Source organism: Prenolepis imparis, unplaced genomic scaffold, assembly GCF_030444845.1.
Source record: "Prenolepis imparis isolate NDT839.2.m4 unplaced genomic scaffold, iyPreImpa1.0 SCAF_4, whole genome shotgun sequence".
Lineage (NCBI taxonomy): Eukaryota > Metazoa > Arthropoda > Insecta > Hymenoptera > Formicidae > Prenolepis > Prenolepis imparis.
Window position 1 is genome coordinate 16,622,463 of NW_028141162.1, and position 25,017 is coordinate 16,647,479.

The 25,017-nt window shown below is 34.4% G+C and overlaps 1 protein-coding gene across 1 annotated transcript in view; it reads right to left on the minus strand.

Annotated features, from left to right (window-relative positions):
- Positions 1 to 18,491: 18,491 nt before the first annotated feature.
- The window catches only part of LOC145935203 (uncharacterized), a 29,609-nt gene continuing 23,083 nt past the window's right edge, over positions 18,492 to 25,017 (minus strand). The window contains exons 3-6 of the mRNA XM_083036321.1: positions 23,988 to 24,129; positions 23,710 to 23,908; positions 20,237 to 20,580; positions 18,492 to 19,003 (exon numbers count right to left, since the gene is read on the minus strand). Of these exons, the coding sequence (XP_082892447.1) occupies positions 18,492 to 19,003; positions 20,237 to 20,580; positions 23,710 to 23,908; positions 23,988 to 24,129 (1,197 nt within the window). The remainder of the gene's footprint in view (positions 19,004 to 20,236; positions 20,581 to 23,709; positions 23,909 to 23,987; positions 24,130 to 25,017) is intronic.

The window sequence follows — 25,017 nt, forward strand, 5'->3', positions numbered from 1 at the left end:
AAATCACGAGAGATCTCTATGATTCGCAAAAGTATTTCTCATCGGTATTTTCAGGGTCAACGTAATCGGCATCGGTCGACCGATATTTAACCCTTTAGTTCTGTCTGAGATACAGTTGGCTCAACTATATATTTATTATCAAATGCCTATTTTTAACTTTGTACAATTTCTCTGAAGAAATTTTGTTTTTTTTTTCGCCAATTTTTAAGTTTTTTTTTGTACGAGTACTTATAGAGAATTAGGAAATTTTGTCTCTCCAATTTAAGAGTTGGGTGGAATTTCGCGGAAGACAAATATTAATTAAAATTTTATTAATTTAAGTTCCTTTTCTAAAGCTCAAAATTTAACATTTTTCTAAAATCTGTTTTATTTTCATTTTTATTTCCTTTGTAATTTTTATTATATTTCTGTATTTTTAGTAAATAAAAAAAAAGTCCACATTCGCCTTAAAAACTCATTCGCTCAAAAGTTTGAAAATATATTATCAGAATTATAATATAATTCTTGAATTATAATTATATAATTAAATTATAAGTATAATCTAATTATAATATACTTGAATTATAATTATAATATACTTATAATATAATCTTGTATAGAAGCGTAATCTCTACACTGAAAGAATTTTCTCTTAGAATTTACCCTGAAAATTATGGTAAACGTGGGACAATATGGTGTGGAAAGAATTTTATAAATATTTTTATGATTAATAATTATCACAATCAAAATAATAATATTTATCAGAATAAAATATAAAACATGTTTGATTAATTTGACTAAACTGCATAGTAAAATTAATCAAACATATTTTATATTTTATTGCAATAGATATTATTATTTTTATTGTGATAAATATTAATCAAAGAAATTTTAATAAAATTCTTTCCTTACCATATTGTCTCACGATTACCATGATTTTCAGGGTAAACTCTAAGAGAAAATTCTCTCTGTGTAGTAAATATCTGCATCTAACATGTACTTTAAAAACAAATTAAGAAATTTGATAGCCACACTATATACGCAGCGATCTTTCAATAAAAGCATCCGCTCGCTCTTGATAATAAGCAAAAAGAAATCTGCGGTCTAGGTGACATAAGTGGGTCACTGTCGCTTTCAATTAGGCGCGAAACGACGAGAGAGAGAGCTTCCTTTCGCACATTCGGCGGCGACATCTCAGACGGGCAAAAAGCGACGAGTCTCCGCGAATCCGACGTCTCGTTCCCCCTTTTTTCATCTCCATTAGGTAGTCTCTCGTCTTTCTCTCTTTCTCTAATTCGAGAGATCCGAAAGGTCAGACGAGAGATCTCGATCCTTCCGCTTTCTCGTTGTCGATGTTGTCATTTACGATTTGCCCTCCTGTTCATGTTATAAATGTGTCTACCGTCCTCTCGACAAATTAATATTGTATTTAAATATTATTATATGACTTGTGATTTTGTTTCATCCTCTTAATTATTTATATTTTATTAAGCACACAGAGAGAATTTTCTTTTAGATTTTACCCTGAAAATCATGGTAATCATGGGACAATATGGTATGAAAAGGATTTTATGAGAATTTCTCTGATTAATATTTATCACAATAAAAATAATAATATCTATCAATAAAATATAAAATATGTTTGATTAATTTTACTATGCAGTTTAATAAAATTAATCGAACATGTTTTATATTTTTATTATATTACCATATTGTCCCACGATTGCCATGATTTTCAGGGTAAATTTTAAGAGAAAATTCTCTCCGTGTACAATTATATTGATCTTTAGTTTTTTCCTTAAATTTCACTTGGTTACACGAATCACAAATATTTGTCATATATCATGAAGAAGGATTAATCCTTATTTCTCTCTTCCATCAGTTTTCCGGAAGTAAATCCGAGAGGCTCAGCGAATATGATCCGCGGAGGAAGGGAAGGATAGGACAGATGGGAAGGAAAGGGAAGGATAGTCCAAAGTCCGCGACCATAGACTATGACGATGATCCTGCGGCCGAGAGATACTTTTTGTGGGTTTCTAGGCCGCCAAGGAGCGAATGAATGAACACGGCTCTTCGTAATCCATTCATGCTTCAAGAGGGTTCATCCTCCCTCCCTCTCTCGCCATCTCTTCCTAAAGAGGCGAAGGATAGCGACAGAGAAGAACGGGAGGAAAAGATGGAGAGAGAAAAAGATCCTCTTTCTTCATCTCGCCGGGATCTTTCCTTGTAACTCGCGCTGTTATATTTTGTTTGTCTGCTCCTGAGGAACCCTCCGGACCTCCTTCTTTCCCTCCCCTCGGTGTTTCTCTTCCTTCTGGTTCCCCTTTTTCTCCCTCGTGTTAGACCTCACTTAGACCCTGGGATCTGGGTCAGATTATATGTATACAACTTGTTGAGGCATCGGGCTCATCGAGAATATCCGCGCCGTTTTCGTCGGTCGCACAATTCGCAAATCGAATTACACGCTGGTGTCTCTGTGATCACTGCGATTCTTCCGGCAACACTTCCGCAAGATTAGTCAAGAGGTTGTTTCTTGCGACCACTGGCCGCAAACTTTAGCATATAAGTGAGTTTCATTTCGTAAGTGTCTCCTTTGTTTTTACAGGAGACTGATAGATGCGATTATCCACATATTTAGAATATATATAATAAATATATTAATAAATATAATAAATAATATTTGTTACTCGATACGAGATTCTATATTTTTATATGGTTGTTCAACTTTTGACAGGTTGAATTTTAATTAAAATTACTTCTCATATAACTGGTTTTATGTCGATTAATTTTAATTTGATATTAATATTAATTTTAATTTTGATATTAATATTAATTTTAATTTTTATCCAATTTTTCTAGTATTAATTTTATGTAGAAAGGCAAACACATACGAGATGTAAAAACAATTTATGTCCTGTATTTTTATATGTCCTACATTTAATTTATCTTTTTATATTTTTTATATTGTATATATAAATTAATTGTAATTAATAATTAATTATTAATTATCCACATAATTGTCCTAATAATCACGTATCTCACGTCTCAATATTTATGCATACGAAATATATCAATTTCCAATATCCTATTGCTTTCTATATTCGTCGTGCGAAATATTATTATTTATCATTTATTACATCTCTGTTATACATTAATTTCTTGTATATCTATGTATGTTTTGTGCAGTTTCTATTTTATTTATTTTTCACGGTGTATTGGTCCTTAAGAGCGCAACAATTGACGCGAGAAGCACGCGGTTTCGCCAGACGCGCCTAATTAATTCTGCAAACCCAGCAATTAGAGAAATTAATAATAAAATTCCTAATGAACCTAAATCAGCGGTGATAGAAGCCTTCCTGTGCGGTCGGTGCCGGGCCATTGTGCGACCCACGATGCACGATTTAATAATCGTGCAACGTCTTTCTCGAATTGCATGCCAATTAAAGGGGAACATTAAAATTTGACTGATGTCGAAGTTCACGAACAATCGGTAATTCAAATTCATTTCAAGAAAGAGATATGACGGGCGTTGAATTAAATATCTTGCAAATAGATACACACGATTTTTAAAATAAATATATTTAAAATATTTCAAAATTTATTTTTCTCTCGCAAAAATATATTTGAATTTAAAAGAGAAAAAAAATATAATCCACACAATATTATATATTTTTTATCATATATGTACAAAATGTAATATACTCTATATACAAATATTATGGTAAATTTCTATATTAATGTCATCATCTCAGGATTTCTTCAAAATTTACATGAAGCTTCCTTTTCATCTACAATTAAAATATATGATATTTTCAAGTCAGGCAAACAATATGTTGATTTTGCAGTCTTTGAGAAAAACGCCACTTGACGAATTTTCCCAAAGACAACATATTATTTGCCCGGCTTGAAAACATTATATATCTTAATTGTAAATAAAAAAAAACTTCATGTACATTTTGAAGCAAATCGGAGATGATGACATTAATATAGAAATTTACCTTTCAAGTATATAAAAGCATTTACAATTCCAAAAATAATGCTTTTCCCAAAAGTCTATCGCTGTCGTCCAAATTTTTCAAACATAAATCGCAATAAAAACAACATATCTGATCTAAATTTCCTGTGGAATAAAATCCTGCCTCCGCTAATTATTTCTTAAGGTAATATTTCGTTCGAGACAATGATGCAAAACTTTGAAGATGAGCTTGATAAAAGCGATATTTAGGATGCTTACTACACGGAATGCAGTAATGTAAGAATATTAAGAACAATACTAAAGTCTCAAATGCTTTCCTATTACGTTTGTTTTTCGTAATTTGCAACAACATAAAAAAACTGCTAGATAATTTATTCATTTGTTACACAGTATATCAATATCTGCAGAATAAGAATTAATGTTTTATTATCACTATGTAAGAATGTTTAAAATTTTATGTGCAAAAACAGAATAAAATTTCCCACAAAACATCAATGTATACGGCGATGTAAGTCTATTAAATTGCATTAAATTCGTTTAGTTTCGTTTTTATTTGTTTTTCTTTTCGGGGAGGGGGGAGGGAATATATAATTTTGTAATATATATATTATATCAAGAAGAATATATCTCTGCTAAGCGTCACAAAGAGACAAAATGTTTGTGTTTCGTAATAGATGGATTTCGAGATTGCGAGATATTGAGTTATTTCTATAGTTGCTTAATTGCTTAAATGCTTTCTCTGTCCGCATAATTAAAAAATTAACGCGCAAGTATAATATAATGCGAACTAGTATTCTATAATGCAAAATATTTCGGTTTTGTATGCAAGTTAAATTTTGAATTAAAAATATCATGTTTCAATTTTATTTTTTATTTATATTGTTTCTAAATTCAACGTTTTGTTAACTAACTGCGTGCGATCAAGCTATCAATAACAGTTCCATATTGACATAGTAATTGATCGAATAAACATTATAAATTATAAAACAATCGTAATATAAATTTATCGAAAAAGTATGAATTAAAATAATGAATTGTGTGTTCAGTAGTTTCAATAGTTTAATGATGAGAAATCGACATTAAGATATATGATGTTTACAAGCCGGGCAAACATTATGTTGTCTTTGAAAAGAATCGTCGAGTGGCATTTTTTCCCAAAGATAACATATTGTTTGCCCGACTTGAAAACATCATATATCTTAATTGTAAACTAAAAGGAAGCTTCATGAAAATTTTGAAACAAATCGGAAGTGTTGACATTAATGTAGAAATTTATCTCTCGAATATATAAAAGCATTTACGATTCCAAAAATAATGCTTTCTTAGAGATCATTCTTGTCGTCTAAATCTATCAAACATAAGTCGCAAAAACAATATATCTGATCTAAATTTCTTGTGGAATAGAATCCCGCCTCCGCTAATTATTTCTTAAGGTAATATTTCGTTCGAGACAATGATGCAAAACTTTGAAGATGAGCTTGATAAAAGCGATATTTAGGATGCTTACTACACTGAATGCAGTAACGTAAGAATATTAAGAACAATACTGAAGTCTCAAATGCTTTCCTATTTCGTTTGTTTTTCGTAATTTGCAACATAAAAAAAACTGCTATGTAATTTATTCATTTGTTCCACAGTATATCAATATCTGCAGAATAATTAGTGTTTTATTATCGCTATGTAAGAATGTTTAGAATTTTATGTATAAAAAAAGAATAAAATTTCCCACAAAACATCATTGTATACGGCGTTGTAAATATATTGCATTATAGTAAATTCCTTCGTTTCTATTTGTTTTTCTTTTCGGAATATATAATTTCGTAATATATATATATCAAGAAGAATATCTGCAAGAGTTTTGTCACAAAGAAACAAAATGTTTGTGTTTCGTAATAGATGGATTTCAAGATTGCACATATTGAATTATTTCTATTGTTTAATTGCTTAAATGCTTTTTCTGTCCGTATAATTAAAAAATTAATGCGCAAGTATAATATAATGCGAACTAGTGTTCTATATTCCGAAATAGTTCGGTTTTGTATGCAAGTTAAATTTTGAATTAAAAATATCATGTTTCAATTTTATTTTTTATTTATATTGTTTCTAAATTCAACATTTTGTTAACTAACTGCGTGCGATCAAATTATCAATAACAGTTCCATATTGACATAGAAATTGAATAAACATTATAAATTATAAAACAATCGTAATATAAATTTGTCGAAAAAGTATGAATTAAAATAATGAATTGTGTGTTCAGCAGTTTCAATAGTTTAATGATGAGAAATCGACACTACTCTATCTTCGTTACTCCGAGATTGAGCAATTATTTTAATAAATTTGATATTATGAAGAAGAGCACTCTGGACGATTTAGTAAAAAATTTAGCTTATCAACCATAAAGAAATACTAATATATTTTTAGATAAAATCGGTAACAAAATAAAAATAGCAATAATTAAATGTTACTCAAAACAAAGATGCATACATCATTTTATCATACAATTTCTTAAATCTTTTTTTATATAAAGTTAACATATGATTTTTTAACTCTTTTCTTGCAATTGCGCTCTAGTTAATTTCTGGTGATTAATACCTGCATATACAAATAATGTTATATGTATATGTATACATGCAATACACTCACCGATACGATGCGTAGCAGCGAAATTCTATAGTACAAAGCGTTGATCTATAACATATAAAAAACACAAAATATATATATATATATATATACAAAATAGTATTCAAAATAATTAATATTTGAAAAAGTCAATAATGCGCTATTAAACTTTTATTTGTACCGTAAAATATATTTAATAAAATTACGTGATAAAAATGATTATAAATTTTTTAATTATTTTTTAGATCTAAATTTATATAAAATATAATAAAATGTTATTTTTAAAAAGTAAATTAAATAATTATAAAATTAATATAAATATAAATTGTACAAATTGTATAAGTAATATTAAAATTATACATATATATTGTAAATATATAATAAATTTTTTCATTATTAATTATCTAATTATAATAAAGTTTAATGTAATATTTCTTTTATTTTTTTTTGTAAATTACTTTAAATATCCATATTTATTTTTCTCTTAAATCATTTTTTAAATAAATTTTATTCCAAATTCTTAATATTATTAAAAATTTTATTTTAATAAAAATTTAAATAATAAATTTCTATAAATTATATATATTTAAATACTTATAAAATATGATAAAATATAGTTTTCATATAAAAAATGGTGTGTATTATTATCAGAATTTTATTATAATTTATTTATTAAAAGTTCTGAAAAGTAAAATATCCAAAATCCATCTCATACATTATAATATACATTTATGTAAAATGAATCGTTATCGCGGAGATGAACGCGAGTAATTATTATAATTTTGCAAGTGAGAAATAATCAACGAAATAGGTTATAAATCTACTTACGACAAGGTTGCTCCTTTGTTGCCCGATGCCACCCCGGGCCTCCTCCTCGTAGAAGCTTCGAAACACTTGCACTCGCGTTACCTTTTTTCGTTCGCGACGCCCGGGTTTTAGATATCACATTTTCGAGGCATTTTGGTAAAACGCGAGACTCGCGAGAGCTTATTCGCGCGCGAGTAGAACCGATGCTCTGTTTTCGCGTCGCCGCTATTTTCAAGGTCCATTTATTAAAGGGTCTCACCGAACGACGATGATGCGGCGACTCCCCCGCGACGCTGTCAGGTTAGGTCAGGAGTGGCCGATATTTCAAGAAATCGGGACCACATATTTCACTATGTTCTACATTTCACAATTCAACGACGTAGAAATCGCGGATCGACAACGCCGAGAAATCTCCGGAAGTTCGCGTCGAAGGGGGAACCGGAAATTCGATCCGCCCGTGTATAGCCAACTTCGCGACTCGCGTGTGGCCAACTTCGCGACTCGCGACGCGATCACGATGTCGGTATGTATGTACATGACTTCGCGACGCGATCGGATTTATACGATAATTAAGCACGTAAAAACATTAAACACACACTCGTATTATCGCGGACTGGCGATAAGCGCGCAATATCAATCGCGATCAACCGAAAATACACAGAAAACCAGCAGTACTGATGCAAGACTGGCACTGCCAGTTACGGGACGCGCAGCCGCGCAGCACATCGGGAACCGAGTCGAGCCGAGTCGAGCCGAGCCGAGCCGAGCCGAGTCGAGCCGAGCTCTGACGTCACGACGTCACGACCTACCTCACTCGTCACTCGGCTTCGCGACCTTGGCGAGTCAGCTGGCATCGGTGTACTGCTGTTTCTAGAAGTATTTTCGGTTGTTCGCGCAAAGTGCGTTTGCGTGCTCATCGCCGGTCTGCGATAATACGAGTGTGAGTTTAGTCTTTTTTACGTGCTTAATTATCGTATAAATCCGATCGCCTCGCGAAATCATCTATCGACATCGTGATTGCGTCGCACGGGCGAGTCTGTTATACGTGTGTGAAGTTGGCCTCAGACACGTGTCCATTATACGGGCGGATCGAATTACCGGATGTGCTTTCGACGCGAATTTCCGGGGTTTTTCGGCGTTGTCGATCCGCGATTTCTAGTCGCACGAACGAAAAAAGTAACGCGAGTGCAAGTGTTTCGAAGCTTCTTCTACGAGGAGGAGGCAACACACATACAATTAACGTATTTACGTCGGGAGTGTCGTTCAAATTGTTGTGCAAAAAGACGCTACAAGTACGAACAAAAGAGAAGGAAGAGGAGGCTCGGGGAGGCATCGGGTAACGGTGGTACAACGATACGGTAAGCAGGTTATAATTAAAATAAATTTATATTAACAATATTATATAAATATATAGTACATATATTTTGTGTTTTTTACATGTTACAGATCAACGCTTTGTAGAGCTCCGCTGCTGTGCATCGTATCGGTGAGTGTATTGCATGTATACATATACATATAACATTATCTGCATATGCAGGTATTAATCACCAGAAATTAACTAGAGCGCAATTGCAAGAAAAGAGTTAAGAAATCATATGTTAATTTTATATAAAAAAAGATTTAAGAAATTATATGATAAAATGATGTATGCATCTTTGTTTTGAGTAACATTTAATTATTGCTATTTTTATTTTGTTACCGATTTTATCTAAAAATATATTAGTATTTCTTTATGGTTGATAAGCTAAATTTTTTACTAAATCGTCCAGAGTGTTGCTCTTCTTCATAATATCAAATTTATTAAAATAATTGCTCAATCTCGGAGTAACGAAGATAGAGTAATATCGATTTCTCATCATTAAACTATTGAAACTATACTGAACACACAATTCATTATTTTAATTCATACTTTTTCGACAAATTGATATTACGATTGTTTTATAATTTATAATGTTTATTCGATCAATTTCTATGTCAATATGGAACTGTTATTGATAGTTTGATCGCACGCAGTTAGTTAACAAAATGTTGAATTTAGAAACAATATAAATAAAAAATAAAATTGAAACATGATATTTTTAATTCAAGATTTAACTTGTATACAAAACCGAACTATTTCGGATTATAGAACACTAGTTGGCGTTATATTATACTTGCGCATTAATTTTTTAATTAATTATTATGCGGACAGAAAAAGCATTTAAGCAATTAAGCAACTATAGAAATAACTCAATATGTGCAATCTCGAAATCCATCTATTACAAAACGCAAACATTTTGTCTCTTTGTGACGCTTGCAGATATTTTTCTTGATATAATATATATATTACAAAATTATATATCCCCCCACTCCAAAAGAAAAACAAATAAAAGCGAAGCTAAACGAATTTAATGCAATTTAATAGACTTATATCGCCGTATACATTGATGTTTTGTGGGAAATTTTATTCTTTTTTTACACATAAAATTCTAAACATTCTTACATATAGCTATAATAAAACCCTAATTATTATGCAGATATTGATATACTGTGGAACAAATGAATAAATTACCTAGCAGTTTTTTTTATGTTGTTGTAAATTACGAAAAACAAACGAAATAGGAAAGCATTTGAGATTTCAGTATTGTTCTTAATATTCTTACATTACTGCATTCCGTGCAGTAAGTATCCTAAATATCGCTTTTATCAAGCTCAACTTCAAAGTTTTGCATCATTGTCTCGAACGAAATATTACCTTAAGAAATAATTAGCGGAGGCGGGATTCTATTCCACAAGAAATTTAGATCAGATATATTGTTTTTGCGACTTATGTTTGATAGATTTAGACGATAGGGATAATCTCTGGGAAAGCATTATTTTTGGAATCGTAAATGCTTTTATATATTCGAGAGATAAATTTCTACTTTAATGTCAACACTTCCGATTTGTTTCAAAATTTTCATGAAGCTTCCTTTTAGTTTACAATTAAGATATATGATGTTTTCAAGTCGGGCAAACAATATGTTATCTTTGGGAAAAAATGCCACTTGACGATTTTTTTCAAAGACAACATAATGTTTGCCCGGCTTAAAAACATTATATATCTTATGATTGTAGACCAAAAGGAAGCTTCATATAAATTTTGAAGCAAATCGGAAGTGATGACATTAATATAGAAATTTATTAATATTATTATATTTTATTTATATTATATTTATGCTTTATGAAAAATAAATTCTCGGTGTTTTGCTTTTTTCTTCCATTTCTTTTGATTTTGCGTTTCAGAATATTATTTAAAATACAAAAACTATAAAGATCGATAATTAATTTCAAATGATTGAATATTCTTAGAAACATTTTCATAAGATTCAATGAAAACTTCAATTTATCAATCTGCGAAATTATCAGAATGCAGAATAAATCATGCGTTAACAGGATACTCGCATTAATGTTGTTTACTGAGGCATTCATAAAAGTGGGAGTAGGAAATGCTCGGGGAAGAATATATCTCTCTTTCTCTCGCTCTCCGACTTCTCGTCCGATAGGTTACGGACGAGATAATAATTTCGTGCGACGAGAGTAATTGCCGGAAGGAAGGACCGGATACGGCGCGGAAGAAAGGAGGGAAGAAATGAAGAAGACGTGTAGAACGTGCGAAATGGCGGGAACGTCGTCTCTCCACGGAATGAGTGGGACCACGCACAACTAAGATTATATTCTCATTAACTCTCGGCTCTCTATCTTGAGAGGCAGAAAAATCGGGACGAAGGAAAATTGCTCCAGGCGATGAGATACAGAGAGATGTATACATTCGATGCTTTCGGTCTTCATCCGATCCATCTATGGTCGAATGTTGTCTCTTACGATCTAATTATCTAATGAAAATCATCTCGCAGATATAATTTTGGCAAACGATCCGTAATTGAAAATAAAAGAAGGGAAAAGTATCGAAACTCTCTTTGCATAATTAATTCGCGTGAATGAATATTTGTTTCGCTCGATGTATGATGGATGGATGAGGTTCCGTCCATCAGCGTTCCAAAAGTATCGCCCAGGGCTCGAGCTAGCCCTGACCTTTGAAGTTTCGGCGAAAATGTCGAATCCACCTTCGTAGGCGGAAAGTCATCGGGTTCGTTTTCCACTCGGCTTACGCGCTTCTGGAGATTGATGGAAGTGGGGTTAGTGACGGGGAAATTGAAATTCTCCCTTCCTCTCTAAGGAATATATATATATATATATGTATATATATATATATATATATATATAGCATGCAGAATCGTGGAAATGCTTTCGAGAGCAGATCGATTGAAATAAATGAAACGAAAATCCGGAAAAGAGAAACACGTGTTTATACTTAACTAGATAGAAGATAGAAACGGGAGGATTTCGCTTTGTTTCGACCGATTACACACAATTACTAATAATTCTGGACAATATTATTTTTATTTATTTATTTTTTTGGTAAAAAAGTTAATAAATAAAAATGATATTGAAGTATTTCGAAAAGTAATTATTCCCAAATAAATTTTACACGCTCTCTTTCTCTCTCTAAATCAACGTTGATTTTGCATTTAAGCTTCGGAGCAGAGTTTTCGAAATTTTATTAATTTTTTTGGTAAAAAATAAGCGAAGCTTAAATGCAAAATTGACATTGATTTAGAGAGAGAACGAGAGCGTGTAAGATTTAATTGGGAATAATTACTTATCGCGTCTACCGCATAGTCGGGGCGAAGATTTAACGTGAGCCGGCGAGAAAAAAAGGCGTCGACGCCGGAAACAAAGCGGGAAAAAACTGTGAGCGGGAGGAAAGAAATCCCGATAAAACAAGGGGACCACTGTGAAAGAAGCGTGGCCGGCGACGGTATAATCGAATTATTCTTCTTACGAGTTAAACATGTGCGTCGCCGTGCGTGACGTCACGTCGTTTCGAGATAAGCGCGAGGGCACTTCGAGATTAGTTGAGGAATTCTTGTCGGCTCTCTCTCTCTTTCTTTCTCTCTCGAGTCAGTGGGATTTCGTATCGGGGAAGTTAAAAAAAAAACAGAGAAGATTCCGTGGAAGACGCCACGAAATTGGCAGTCTAATAAAAAGAGTCAAGAGGAATCGATTCCAGACTGCATTTTCATCGTGATAACGATCGCTCATCAAGGATGTATCCACTACTTCTTTTATCTCTTCCCGATTCTTCTTCTCCCTTCCCTCTTTCCTTTGTCTGCTAGATTTATCGATGCGATAAATATTTTGCAGTGCCATTTTCTTCGTCGCTTTGTGTCTGTTAACAAAATTCGTGCCTAACTTAAGTGTATAAGTTATACGCAGTATAACTATTTTGTATAGAGTTCGTTAATTTACTATGCTGCTGCATCTATTTAAAGGAAGTTCATAAATTGATTAAATTTTGTCAGATTTTTGCTTCAATTAATCAGTCATGACGAAAACTTTTATATATTATAGGTACCTTAATTTTTATATTTTATTATTGCGAAAATAATTAGCAGATCATTATTTTAAATGTAAAAATGTATTTCAGACAACTCTTGATATAAATATTGAATTTTTTTTAAATTAAATATTTTAAAAAATTGATTTTATTAATTTATGTTTTTACGATATAGACCAATCAAAAGATTATTTCCTGAACCATATCTGAAGATTTGTTCATAGCACACAATATAATCGTTTCGAAGAATGGACAGAATTAATCGACTGAACTAAACGATCTCATTCTTAGGTGGGATCCTCAAGTGAGAAATCTATTTAAGGGAGAAGAATCTCTCTTTTCGATATCTTAATTTTGAATTTTGCCGTCATGCTCGTGAAAAAAATGTAACAGCAAGACATGATTCGATCTAGAGACTATTAAACAAATTAATTTCGACAACGAAATCATTTACAGCATCTCTCTAGAGATTTGATATTTACTTATAAAATGACTATAACTTAATGGCAGTATTGACCATTAATCGATTAAAATTTTAATTGACTAAAGTGATCAATCAACCAATAATCGAGATTTATCTGTCAAGTAATTTAATCGAATCAAATCAAATCAAATAATTTAATCAAATTATCAAATAATCAAATAATTAAATAATAGTTAATCAAATAAATGTAATCAATCAATTATTTCATTATTATACTCGATTACAATAATCATTACATTAATCATCTCTCAATTTGATAAATCGTAATTATATGTATACAAAACGATTAAATGTTAATCGATTACTTGATACGATTAGCTCTATATTGCTTGACGATTAATATTATTAATCGATTAAATTAGACCCAATTACATGTATGATGATTAATTATCGATTAATTAATGATTTACTTTAGTCGATTAAAATTTTAATCATTTAATACTCAACACTGAATGGAACATCTATTTGCTTTTCGGAGAGAGAAAGAGAGAGACGGGAGGGAGAAAAAGCATGAAATATCTCTTCTTTCTGGTCTAGCACGCACAATCAACATATCAATTTCCTGCCACTTCTCCCCCATCACTCTCTCTCTTTCTCTCTTTTTTGTCTCGTTATATCTAACAGAAAGAAAGAAAAACGTGGCGAGAAGGAAGAGAGAGAGAGAGAGAGAGAGACGACGTCTCAGTCTCATCAGCACAAAGTCCCCTTTGTTTTCCGATTCCGCGATCTTCCGCGAACGTCGATTGCGGTTTGTTCGCGCGTTTTTGCATCCCCCTACCGGGTTCTGGCGGGTGAAGGGGGTAAACACGTCAATCGATGCCCGAGAATAGAGGGAGAAAAAGATAGGGAAGAGAGAGGGTGGGAAAATAGGCAAGAAAAAAGGCGGCGGCGGAAAACTTGACTCGATCGAGCGAGAGTCTCTCGGAGGATGAAAGGAGCAGGACACCAGGGTAGGGGGTGAAAAGTTAAAATGAGAGAAGAGAAAGTCGAAGAAATTGATGAGAGGGGGAGGGGGAGAGGGAACGGACCGGCGGAGGGTGGCCGGTCATAAAGGCCGGTTCGTAGGGTACGCAGTCGCTATAAATATTGCAAAGGGATCATTATTTATGGTAATTTGATCCGAGGGAAAAAAAGGACTTTTCTCTTTGCGATTAGAAACTTACGCGTGCTCTCTCGCGTAGTTTCACGGTGGGTCCCTTTCTTGGCTCTCTCCCTTGACGTGACGTGACACAACGCAAAGGATGGTTATTTACGGAAGAAATATATCGACCTGACGCGTCCTGGCTCCTCTCCCTCTGATTCAATTAGGCGATAATCGCCCGAGTTAATGAGCTCTTCTTTGGGTCAGTTATGATATAACCGCGGAAAATGCGTCCTAAGAAGGCTAGAAGAGATAAGTGATTTTAAAGAAAAAAACGGAGGGACTCTTAAAGACTCTACCTAGAATTAATATAATATTGAGCATTTCTTTTTTTCAAGGTTTTTTTGAATCTCGGACTCCCTAGAAAAAAAGTGAGATTCTAAAAAGATATAAGTAACACTTAGTATCGAGAAAAATAGAGACAATAAGAAATAATCTTTCTGCGCGAGATGAGAATGATATATGATTTACAAAGGAGAATATACATGTTGCAACGAAAAAATATATATATAATTCAACAGAGTAATTTACATATAGATGTTGCGAGAGACTTTTTTGCGAGAGACAATGATCTTCGCTGATAATTTATACGAGTCATTAATTTTGAAACTATTTTAAGTCGCGTATCGATCTCGGCTGATAATTTATATGCGAATCCGTTCATTTAAAGAAATGCTCGTGTTTCGAACGAGTACATATGTACAGGGTGATTCTAAATAAATGCGAAAATTTTTAGGAGATAATTCTCTGTCGAAAATTAAGGAGGGGTCTTTTTCATATAAATATATACTTTTTAAATTTAAAATATAACATATATCATATACAAATTTTGTTTTTATTCCATTTTTTTCAACATTTACTATGATTTTGTTTTGCTTGCTATTTATTCTAAAATTCAACTTCTCATATGATTTGAAATCTATGCCATTTTAGCACCGTGCGTGCATGATAATAGCATTTTAATTTTTTTTGCAAACTATTGATTTTATGAAAAAAATAAAAGAAGTAAAAAAGTTTTTAAAGAAGTCAAGCTTTCTAATGCATATTTTTAGATGATCACTTTGCGACCTGTTAAAAAGTTTTAATAAAAATGAATAACCTTAGAGGTTGTTAGTTTTATCCCTACATAACGATACAGGAGGATTAAGAAAATATTAATAAATATTTTTTTTAGAAAATATCCACCAAATATTATTTTTCATCCAAAATTTGAGAAAAAAATAGAAACCTAATTTTCACCTCTCCATTTGGAAAAGTATAATTCTCAGGAAAGGATATAGGAATATATGTTTATATGAAAGACCCTTCTTAATTTTCGACAAAGAATCATCTCCAAAAATTTTTCGCACTTATTTAGAATCACCCTGTATATACATATATCGCGCATGAATATATTCGCGCTCATTACTTGTTTATTATGTTCGCAAAATTGATTTACGACTTTTCGCGTGATAAACGGCAGCCAACGCGCATATTGTTCGCCCAATATCGCCGAACACAATACCGTCCATTATAAAGTAACAAAACTCTGACTGCGGGCGAAAGATAGAGAGGAAGAGAGAAAAAAGAAACGTCGGAGAGACAGAGAGAGAGACGCGACTGGTATAATCTAGTCCCGGCAGAAAACAGAAATTCCATTACGGCGCGTTAAAAAGGCGAACGATGCGATCGCGTGCATAAAGAAGGGAGCGCAGGACTCCGCCAGGTAAACCGCGGAGAAAAACCGCGACGCGACTGCGAGACTCCGCCGGGTCTCTTGGTCTCTCTCTCCGGAGCCGGAGCGAAGTAGCGTGGCGAATAAAGGCAGCGGGACCAGACACACCGGGACACACAGGCCGTGCCAGGGATAAAGGAGTTTAGAGGTCGATCCTCCGCGCAGGATCCGCGGCGAAATCGGCGCTCGGGGAACGGCCGTGAACCATTTTCGCCCTACGAAAGACAGAGAGAGAAAGAGAGAGGGGGGCAGAAGGGAGGGTGGATACGGGGGGGCCTCGGCACAGACAAAATAAAAACGCGATGCGGCCGCTCCGCAGAGAGTAGGAAGAAGAAAGAGGGAGAGAGAGAGAGACGAGAGAACGAGGGGGCGAGAAGAAGGGGGCAGGGGGGCGAGCGGCCAACTTCTCTCACCCGGTTCGGGGGGCCTAGAGACGCGTGATTCTCATCTCGCGCCGGTCCACGAAACTCGTACCCTCTCTCTTTCTTTCTCTCTTTTTCGTCTTCTCGTTTCTCTCGATCGGCATACTCTCCCTCCCCCCCCGAAAGGGGGGCATCGCCCCTTCTTTTTCCTCTACTCTTCTCTTCTTCTCTCCACTTCTTCTCTTTCTTCTCGTTCCGTCTATGTTCTCCATATCCTCCCTGCTTCTTACCTTCTGATCAAGAGAGAGAGAGAGGGGGGACCAGCACGTCTCCCCTCGTTCGGGGCCCCGGTCGCGATTTATTAGACGAGCTAATTAATAGGCCGCCTCGACGTATCTCCCGCGCTCTTCTAGCGCGTGTTCGCAGAAATCGAATCGCGGACGATTGCGATTTATTGCCGCACCGGGGAGATTCACGATTCCGTTTCGTGCAGTTTCGCCGACCTCGGGCTTCTTCCTCCTCCTCCTCGCTTTCGGCGCGGCTCTTCTTTCAGGAAAGCGGCGACTTTCTGCGACGATCCCGAGCGAAATTTAAAAAAACTTCCCTCCCCCCTTGGTCACTGTTTTGCATCAAGTGCGTTTAATAAATCGTTTTATCGAATTTTATGAAATGAGCGGTTCATAAGTCATATTTAACTGGAACCCAAAAAACCGGAGATCTCTAAGAAGCATTTGATCGCTAAAATCAATCGTGATTTGTAATTAAAATCAATGTTTTCATTGCATTATTCTGTTACACATAATCCTATATTTAAAATATAGTATATATATATTTTTTTATATACAATTTTATAACAATAAATTTTGTTTCTTGAATATTCTGTGGGTTTTAATAAGATTTCTAATTAAATGTCTATCTCGATAATTTAATTAATTTAATAACAAAAATTTTAATACGTAACAATATCCTACATAATAATAAAATCAATATTTGCTCATATAAATTTGCAAGATAAAAAATTTGTTTTTTCCGCACATTTAATAATAATTCATCTCGCGAAGTAAACAAATAGAAAACTCTAAACTCTAAACATCTCGATGAATAGCAAATAAATATAGAAACATTTCATCACAATGTCAGTTTTTCGGAATTTTTATTTGAAATGAATCCCGGGAGGAATAATAAATCTACCTGTTTCTTTTCGAATTATCGTGTTGATCGAGTCGTTAATCCGACACTCGGACTATCCATCAAAATTCGTTCTCACGCTTTAAGTTTATTGAAAAAATTCTCGATTCAAGGAATTATGGCAATTATCATGAGTCTAATAATTTATTCCGCTGTATTCGCGCGACCTTTATTTCTATAGATTATTTCATTCAAATTTAACAAATTTACATCGAAATTTAAAAACAATTTTTAATTCGAAAACAATTTTTAAAGTATCCTATTAATTTTTTTACTCGGAAGGAGACGAATTTATTATTGAATCAATATAAATAAAAAGGATTTTAATATAAAAATTTTATAGAAATTGCTATAGTTTTTCAGGAAAAGAACGACTGAAAGAATTTAAAAGGAAAAAAAGCAGATAGAGAGATAAATAATTACTAATAGTTGTGACGTTTCACGTGTTTATTAAAGCTGCAGAAGCATCCCGTGTTACGAAATCTACTTTTATATTATTGAATGTATATAATTAAAAGAAATTTTTATAAGAATTTTATAGAAATTATTTTAAAGAAAGATAGGCAAAAAACTGGAGGGAAAGGAACAAAAAGTTGCTGATAGTTGTGACGTTTCACGTGTTTATTAAAGCTACAGAAGCATTCCGTGTCACGAAATCCACTTCAAAATTTATTATTGAATGTATATAATTAAAAGAAATTTTTATAAGAATTTTATAGAATTTTTTCAAAGAAAGAAAGGCAAAAACTGGAGAGGGGAAGGAACAAAAAGTTGCTGATAGTTGTGACGTTTCACGTGTTTATTTAAAGCTAATACAGAAGCATTCCGTGTCGCGAAACCCACTTTCGAGAGGACCGATTCCGGATCGTTTCCGGCCGTTTCCTGCCTCTCGCCCCTTTTCAGGCGTCGCCGCCTTCAGGCTCGTGTCACGAGAAGTCAGTCGCACGCTATTGCAATTTAGCGTGAAGTCCAACGCCGCACCTGCGGTGACGGTGCAGCGAGAAGAAGAAGAAGCGTCGTGCTTCACCGGCTCCTTCCTCGCGTTCGACGGACCTTGAAGATCCTTCTTGTCATTGCGCGTCCTCCCTCCCTCGCTCGTTTCCTCCTCCTCTTCCGCTGGTCCTCGCTCGTCCGCCTCTTCGTCATCGTCTTCCTCTTCTCCGTGACGACACTTCATCGCGATCCGAATCGTGTGAGTCACTTCCGGATCTCCATTCGCGATCTCTGCCGATCCTCCGAGATCCTTGGGTATCTCGGAGCATATGCAATCGTCGCCGACGTCCTGCCGGCTCGATCCTTCGCGGCTCGGTCCTGAAATTCGATATTGCTACTGGAGAATTTCGTGCTCCTCGAGCTCTTCCTCTCTCTTTTGAGCTCTAGAGAAACTCGGTCGGCGGGAAAATTTCGATAAATCGTCGTCTCTCACGAGAGAGGCACCGCGCACCAGGCTCGAACGATTTCAAGGTCCGTTTGCGACGATTCCATATACGCGCCCTTGAAATCCGATCTCGATCTCCGAATAGAATCCCGTCTTTAGAGAAGCGAGATTACTCCGAAAGATGCGTTATTCAGGGCGAGTCGAGCGAAGATGAATAAAAGATAATGTCTTGTCATCGAAGAAAAATCGATAATTAAATGTAGAGATGATAAATATGAATATATACATGTCTTTTGCATTTATATTTTTATAATGTTAACACGGTCAATTTTATAGACAATTGAATCGTAAGAAACTAATAATTTGGAAGCGTTGTCGGACTTTATTTCGTTTAAGAATCTATAATCATAAAATTAAAAAGGTCTCTCTTCAATTGTTTTTAATTAGTGTAAGTTCTTCTAATCGTTGATATATCGAAATTACACATTACTTATTCTCTTGATTTATATATTTTTCAATTTAAGTAAAATTATGATTTTATCGTCTTTTTAATTCTTATTTATTTGAACTTATCGATTAACTTACTTAAAATGTTTACATATTTTACTTAGATTAATTAATTTAATTAACCTAAGATCTAAGTATAAATAATATTATTAATTAAAACCCAAAAAATTAATTAATTGTTAATAATTATATTGAATAATTTTAATTTTCCAGTTAAACCACTTAAACTACTTGTATAATAAATATTAATAAAATAATTCAAATTGAACTTTTAATTCACAATATAAAGAAAAGAAATTTTTTACTTTAAATTTTATTTATATATGCTATTATTATATATATTTTTACTTATTTAAGATATTACATTTTCTATATAATATAAAATAAGCTCGAAGCAGAGGAAGAACTAAGGGTTTAAATATCTATATCTAGAAGAATTCAACTCTTCTTTTCCTCCAATAAGTTTCCTTTAACGTAACGCAGGGCTAATTATGTGGAATATCACATGCATTCTATACATTTTTTCTCGACTTTTTCAAGGAATACGAGCTCGTTTTCTTCTCAAATTTAATGGAGCCACAATTCCACAACTAGTTTCACACATGCATTTATTTCTTTTTAGCTCTTGCGAAAAAAAATATATATACATATAAACAAACCTTCAATAATGTTTCTCGTGCATTCCTCGAGGGTGGCTAGCGTTTTCGTACATTCCAGAGATCCGCCATCCTTCCTATTATCCCGCCGACTTCTCCGGAACACATTGTTCCTTCCCGCGCGACTTTCCTTTTCCCTGTCTTTTCTGGCCTCCGTAACCTTCTTCAGGAACTCGTCCAAAATGTCATCCTTGTCGTTCGCGACTTCATCGGGGTCGTTACGTCCTCTCCAACGCGCGTTCGCTTGAGATTCTATCAAGGGAATCGGCGATTCCGGAAGCTCCAAGGATACTATTGTTAAGAAAGCCGGACTCTCCTTCCGGATTTTTCCTAGCCACGATCTATAGCTAGATTATTAATAAAAGAGATAGATACAATTTAAATAGAAAATTATTTAAAAAAATTATTAATTAGTAAAAAAATTATTTAAAAATTTTAAACGTGTACTTTTAAATCTATATTAACAATAATTCTATATTAATAATAATTTGGTTATATACTGCATCCTTTTGAAATATAAATGTATTTTCTATATTTGAGAAAAACATTTTTAGCTTTCTTTATGCGAATTTGAATGAAAAATGTTGCAAGATTGTAAAGTTTTGACACGACGGAGCAGACGACAAAGTATACGTTATTCGTGAAAAAATAAATAAAAAATAGCAACGCTTCTCTCGAGCCGCAGGATTCGTGTCGCGACAAAGTTAGCAACACTTTTCGTCTCTTTCATTTTGCAATGATCGTTCGTCATGATGATTATACGTGAACGGCGCAGAAAGGGCTCGTAATGACAACGGGAAAGGGTATTCGCCTTTCTCAACATCAGACAACTGGATAACTAGATGTGATTGCGGGGCCCTGGAGGGCACCGCGCTTCAAAGAGGAAGCACCAAGAAGGAGGAGGGAACCGAGAGAGAGAGAGAGAGAGAGAGAAGAGCTGAGGCAGATCTCGATAAAAAGTACGAGCGAAAGTGACATACGAAAAAGGAATCAGTTATCTTATTTAAAAAACAGGATGAAAGAAAACAAAACACTTGTAGCATAAAAAAAAGAGCAATATTAAGCAATAAGATTCGAAGATAAAATATTTGTGGGGGAATGTAACTTTTGTGTCTGGAATAAAAAAAGAGGAAGAAACTAGTCAGAAAAAAAAGAAATCCGATAAGAGGAACGAATTGGAATAAAGTTCTTGAATTGGGATGCAAGACTGAAAGTGAAAAGCTTGACAGTAAGTACAATTCGAAGACATACGAGAAGAACGAAGGGAAAAAGAAATGCGACGAAAGAGTCTGCTGAGAAGAAGATTTGAAGAGAAACGAAACGCACGTGAATGTAAATGATGGAAAACGCGGGGAGAAAGGGGGATAAAAAGGATCGGCGAAAAAATACACGTGGGTACACGAGGAAGAAGTGTCGAGAGAGAGAGATCACATTCAAGAAGAAGGAGAGATAGAAGCCTTGAACTTCGAAAACGAAGGCGCAGGAACAGGCCGAAGAAAAAGATTAAAAGGGAGGCGAAGCGGAGAGAACTGGTTGAAAGAAAGGAGGTCTCGAGAAGATTACGACCTTGAACCGCAAGCTGAACGAGAAGAGGGGATGAAAAAATATAGCGAGAATAAAAAGGCGAGCGCTTCTCGCGCGATATGGAGAACGAAGAGCTCGCGGGAAGAGAAAGAGAGAAAGAAAGAGAGCTCGAGGGGAAAAATAATACCCTGGACACACTCTGGAAATAATCATGACGGGAGATGATTCGGTAAATTTATCAATCCACCGCGCATTTACATTCCTTTGGGAAAGATAAATATTGCAACTATAAATAAAGTCTACAATGAAAGTATAATTTAGTAGCGTGTTTACGAGAGATTACATTAAGGATAAATTAAAATCAAGTCAAAACGCGAATGCTAGGAAGATATAAACGAGAATTAAAAAGAAGGAAAATATAAAGAGTGACGCGCATTATTCGAAGTAATATTAGTAAAGACGAGTTGATAAAAAGAATGAAAAATATAATATCGATTTTTTAAAAAGCACAGAAATAATACTAAGCATTTAATAGACAAAGTGTATAAAATTTATAGACGTTTTATTTTACGAGATATGTCTGTTTTGTGATCAAGAGTAATAGATATATTAAAATTGTTGAAAGGAAGCAAGGGGCGACTTTTAGGCAAAAGAAGAAAGAGAGATCAAAGAGAAGACAAAACGTATACTGAGAGAATTTTCTCTTAGAATTAACCCTAAAAATCATGATAATTGTGAGACTATATGGAAAGAATTTTATGAGAATTTTTCTGATTAATATTTATCACAATAAAGATAATAATATCTATTACAATAAAATATAAAATATGTTTGATTAATTTTACTGCAGTTTGGTAAAAATTAATTAAACATGTTTTATATTTTATTGTGATAGATATTATTATTTTTATTGTGATAAATATTAATCAGAGAAATTCTCATAAAATTCTTTCCATATAGTCTCACAAATATCATGATTTTTTTAGGGTTAATTCTAAGAGAAAATTCTCTCTGTGTAGGATTTGCTAGACAGGAAACGAGAGCACGTATATATAATAACCTTGTCCAGACATCTCAGAGGTCAGGTTCACCCTAAAGTTGTACGAGGCTGGAAGGGAGATTCGAAGAACGAAAGAGAGAGGAGGGAGAGTGCAAGATCAAATGTCGATGATAATGACTGATGCTGCTCGTATTTTAATGCGCGAGCAGCTTTAATAACGTTACACACAGTATCGGGGCCTGTGCTCGGTTACCCATGAGGCTTTCATTAAGTCGCAGTGAGACGATCGTCCGCGTACGACCGTTAAATTTTAGTATGTTTAATTACGGGGTCCTATATAGGGCGACGCGAGACGCCTCGCTAGAGATGGGACCATCCTATGGGATGGTGTTCGTTCTCTTTAGCGCAACCACGTTAATACGTACGCGATACGATGTTAATCATTCAATAAGCAAACCCCGGGATGATTAGTTAACCCTTCTCTGAGGTTTAACATCCCGACCAAGCTGGTTTTACTTGCTCGAGCAACGCGATAAGAAAATACACATTGGTAGAAGCAAGGGTAGGATACAACTTTGTGACTTTCTTCCTAGAAAAAATAATACAACGAGCAATTCGAACGAAAAAAAAGAAGAAAAAGAATTATCCTATCGCGTAAATAGCGATAGCGCGATGAAGCGAGAAAACGACGTGTTAAAATGTTCCAAATATAGAATATGGATTCCACGGAAATTCCTCGAGAAACCAGTTCTCGACCAATTTAATTGCCGGTTCGTATCATAAGGAGATCTCTCGGCAAGGAAAGAAGGAGAACGAGGAGGGGGAAAAAAGGAGGGATGCAGGGGAGAGGGGAAGAAATCCAACTTGTCAATCATGATCGCGCTACTGTCAAGTTCGTTTGATGCGGGACATCTCCTCGTGTTTAGGGTTATATCGAATCCTCTCTTGGTACCTTGAGGAACCTCGCGCCGAACGCGCGTAGCCGCTACGCGGATGACAGATATGGCGCGCCGGGGACTGCGACCTTGAACCGGACGGTTCCCTCCTTCTCGGGTCCTCGAGCGTCAGGCGCCGAATGTGGAGTCCCGGCACCTCCTCCGCAACGTGATGTCTTCTCCTGTACGAAGCCACAGTGACTAGCCCGGTCGATTCTCACCATCGATCATCCCTCTTCTTTTTACCGCGAGAGAGCCTGAACAACGAGAGAGGAGCCGAACTTGAATTCCAGACGAGCGACCTTGAACCGCGGAGCCGCGGTTCTTCTCTCTCTTTTTTCGAGCAGCGGCAGCAACAGCTTCGTTGCAGCGTCTTCATCGGGCGAGTCTGATCCTACGTCGTTTCCCTCGTCGCTTGTCACCTCCGTTTCCTTTTCCTGCGGGCAGAATCGGAAAATTGTCGACTATAAGGTTGAATCGAGGGCAGTTCGCGTTAAATGATGATCTTCTGCCGATTAAGGGGATAAACGTAACATAGCATCTGCAATTAATGATGAAATCTAGCAGACAGATTTGAAATATAATTTGTTAAATACAAGCCAAGTGTCAAAATTGAAGGTTTTTTCTCATAGAAATAATATATATATAAAAATTGTGATAAATTTATATTTCTTAAATTGCTTGAAATATATACTTTTATTACATCCTTATTTTTACATGTTTAACTCGATCATTGCTTTAAACTTGCACCATTTAATTTAAGAGTTTCTCGTAAAAGCAATAGACGAATTTAGAAATTGTAGTAGAAAATTATTAGAAGAAAAAGGACAAAATAATACAAAATTAAAAAATATATATCCTATAAAATAAAATAAATGAAATAAATAAAATAAATAAAAAAACAAAGAAACGAAAGAGAGGAAAGCATATGTAAATGTGTAGGGGAGAATAAAAAATTATAAAAATAAATTTGTATTAAATTTTTCTTAAATTGCTTGAAATTTGATATACTTTAATTACCTAAATTCTATATACTATTATCCCTATTTTTATTATACACTTAGTATACAATTGTGAACGTTCGATTCGATCATTGCTTTAAATTTCTATTTAATCAATATTAAAGCTCGTAAAAGCAATAGAAAAACTTGATAGAGATTGTAAATCAAAATGTCATTAGAAGAAAGAGGATAATAATACAGAATAAAAAAAGATATATGTAAAAGGGAATAAATGAGAAAGAACGGAAGAGGAAAGCATAAGTAAGTCTGTAGGGGAGATGTGGGTGAGTTATCTGTCGCTCTCTCTCTTTCTCTCTCTCTCTG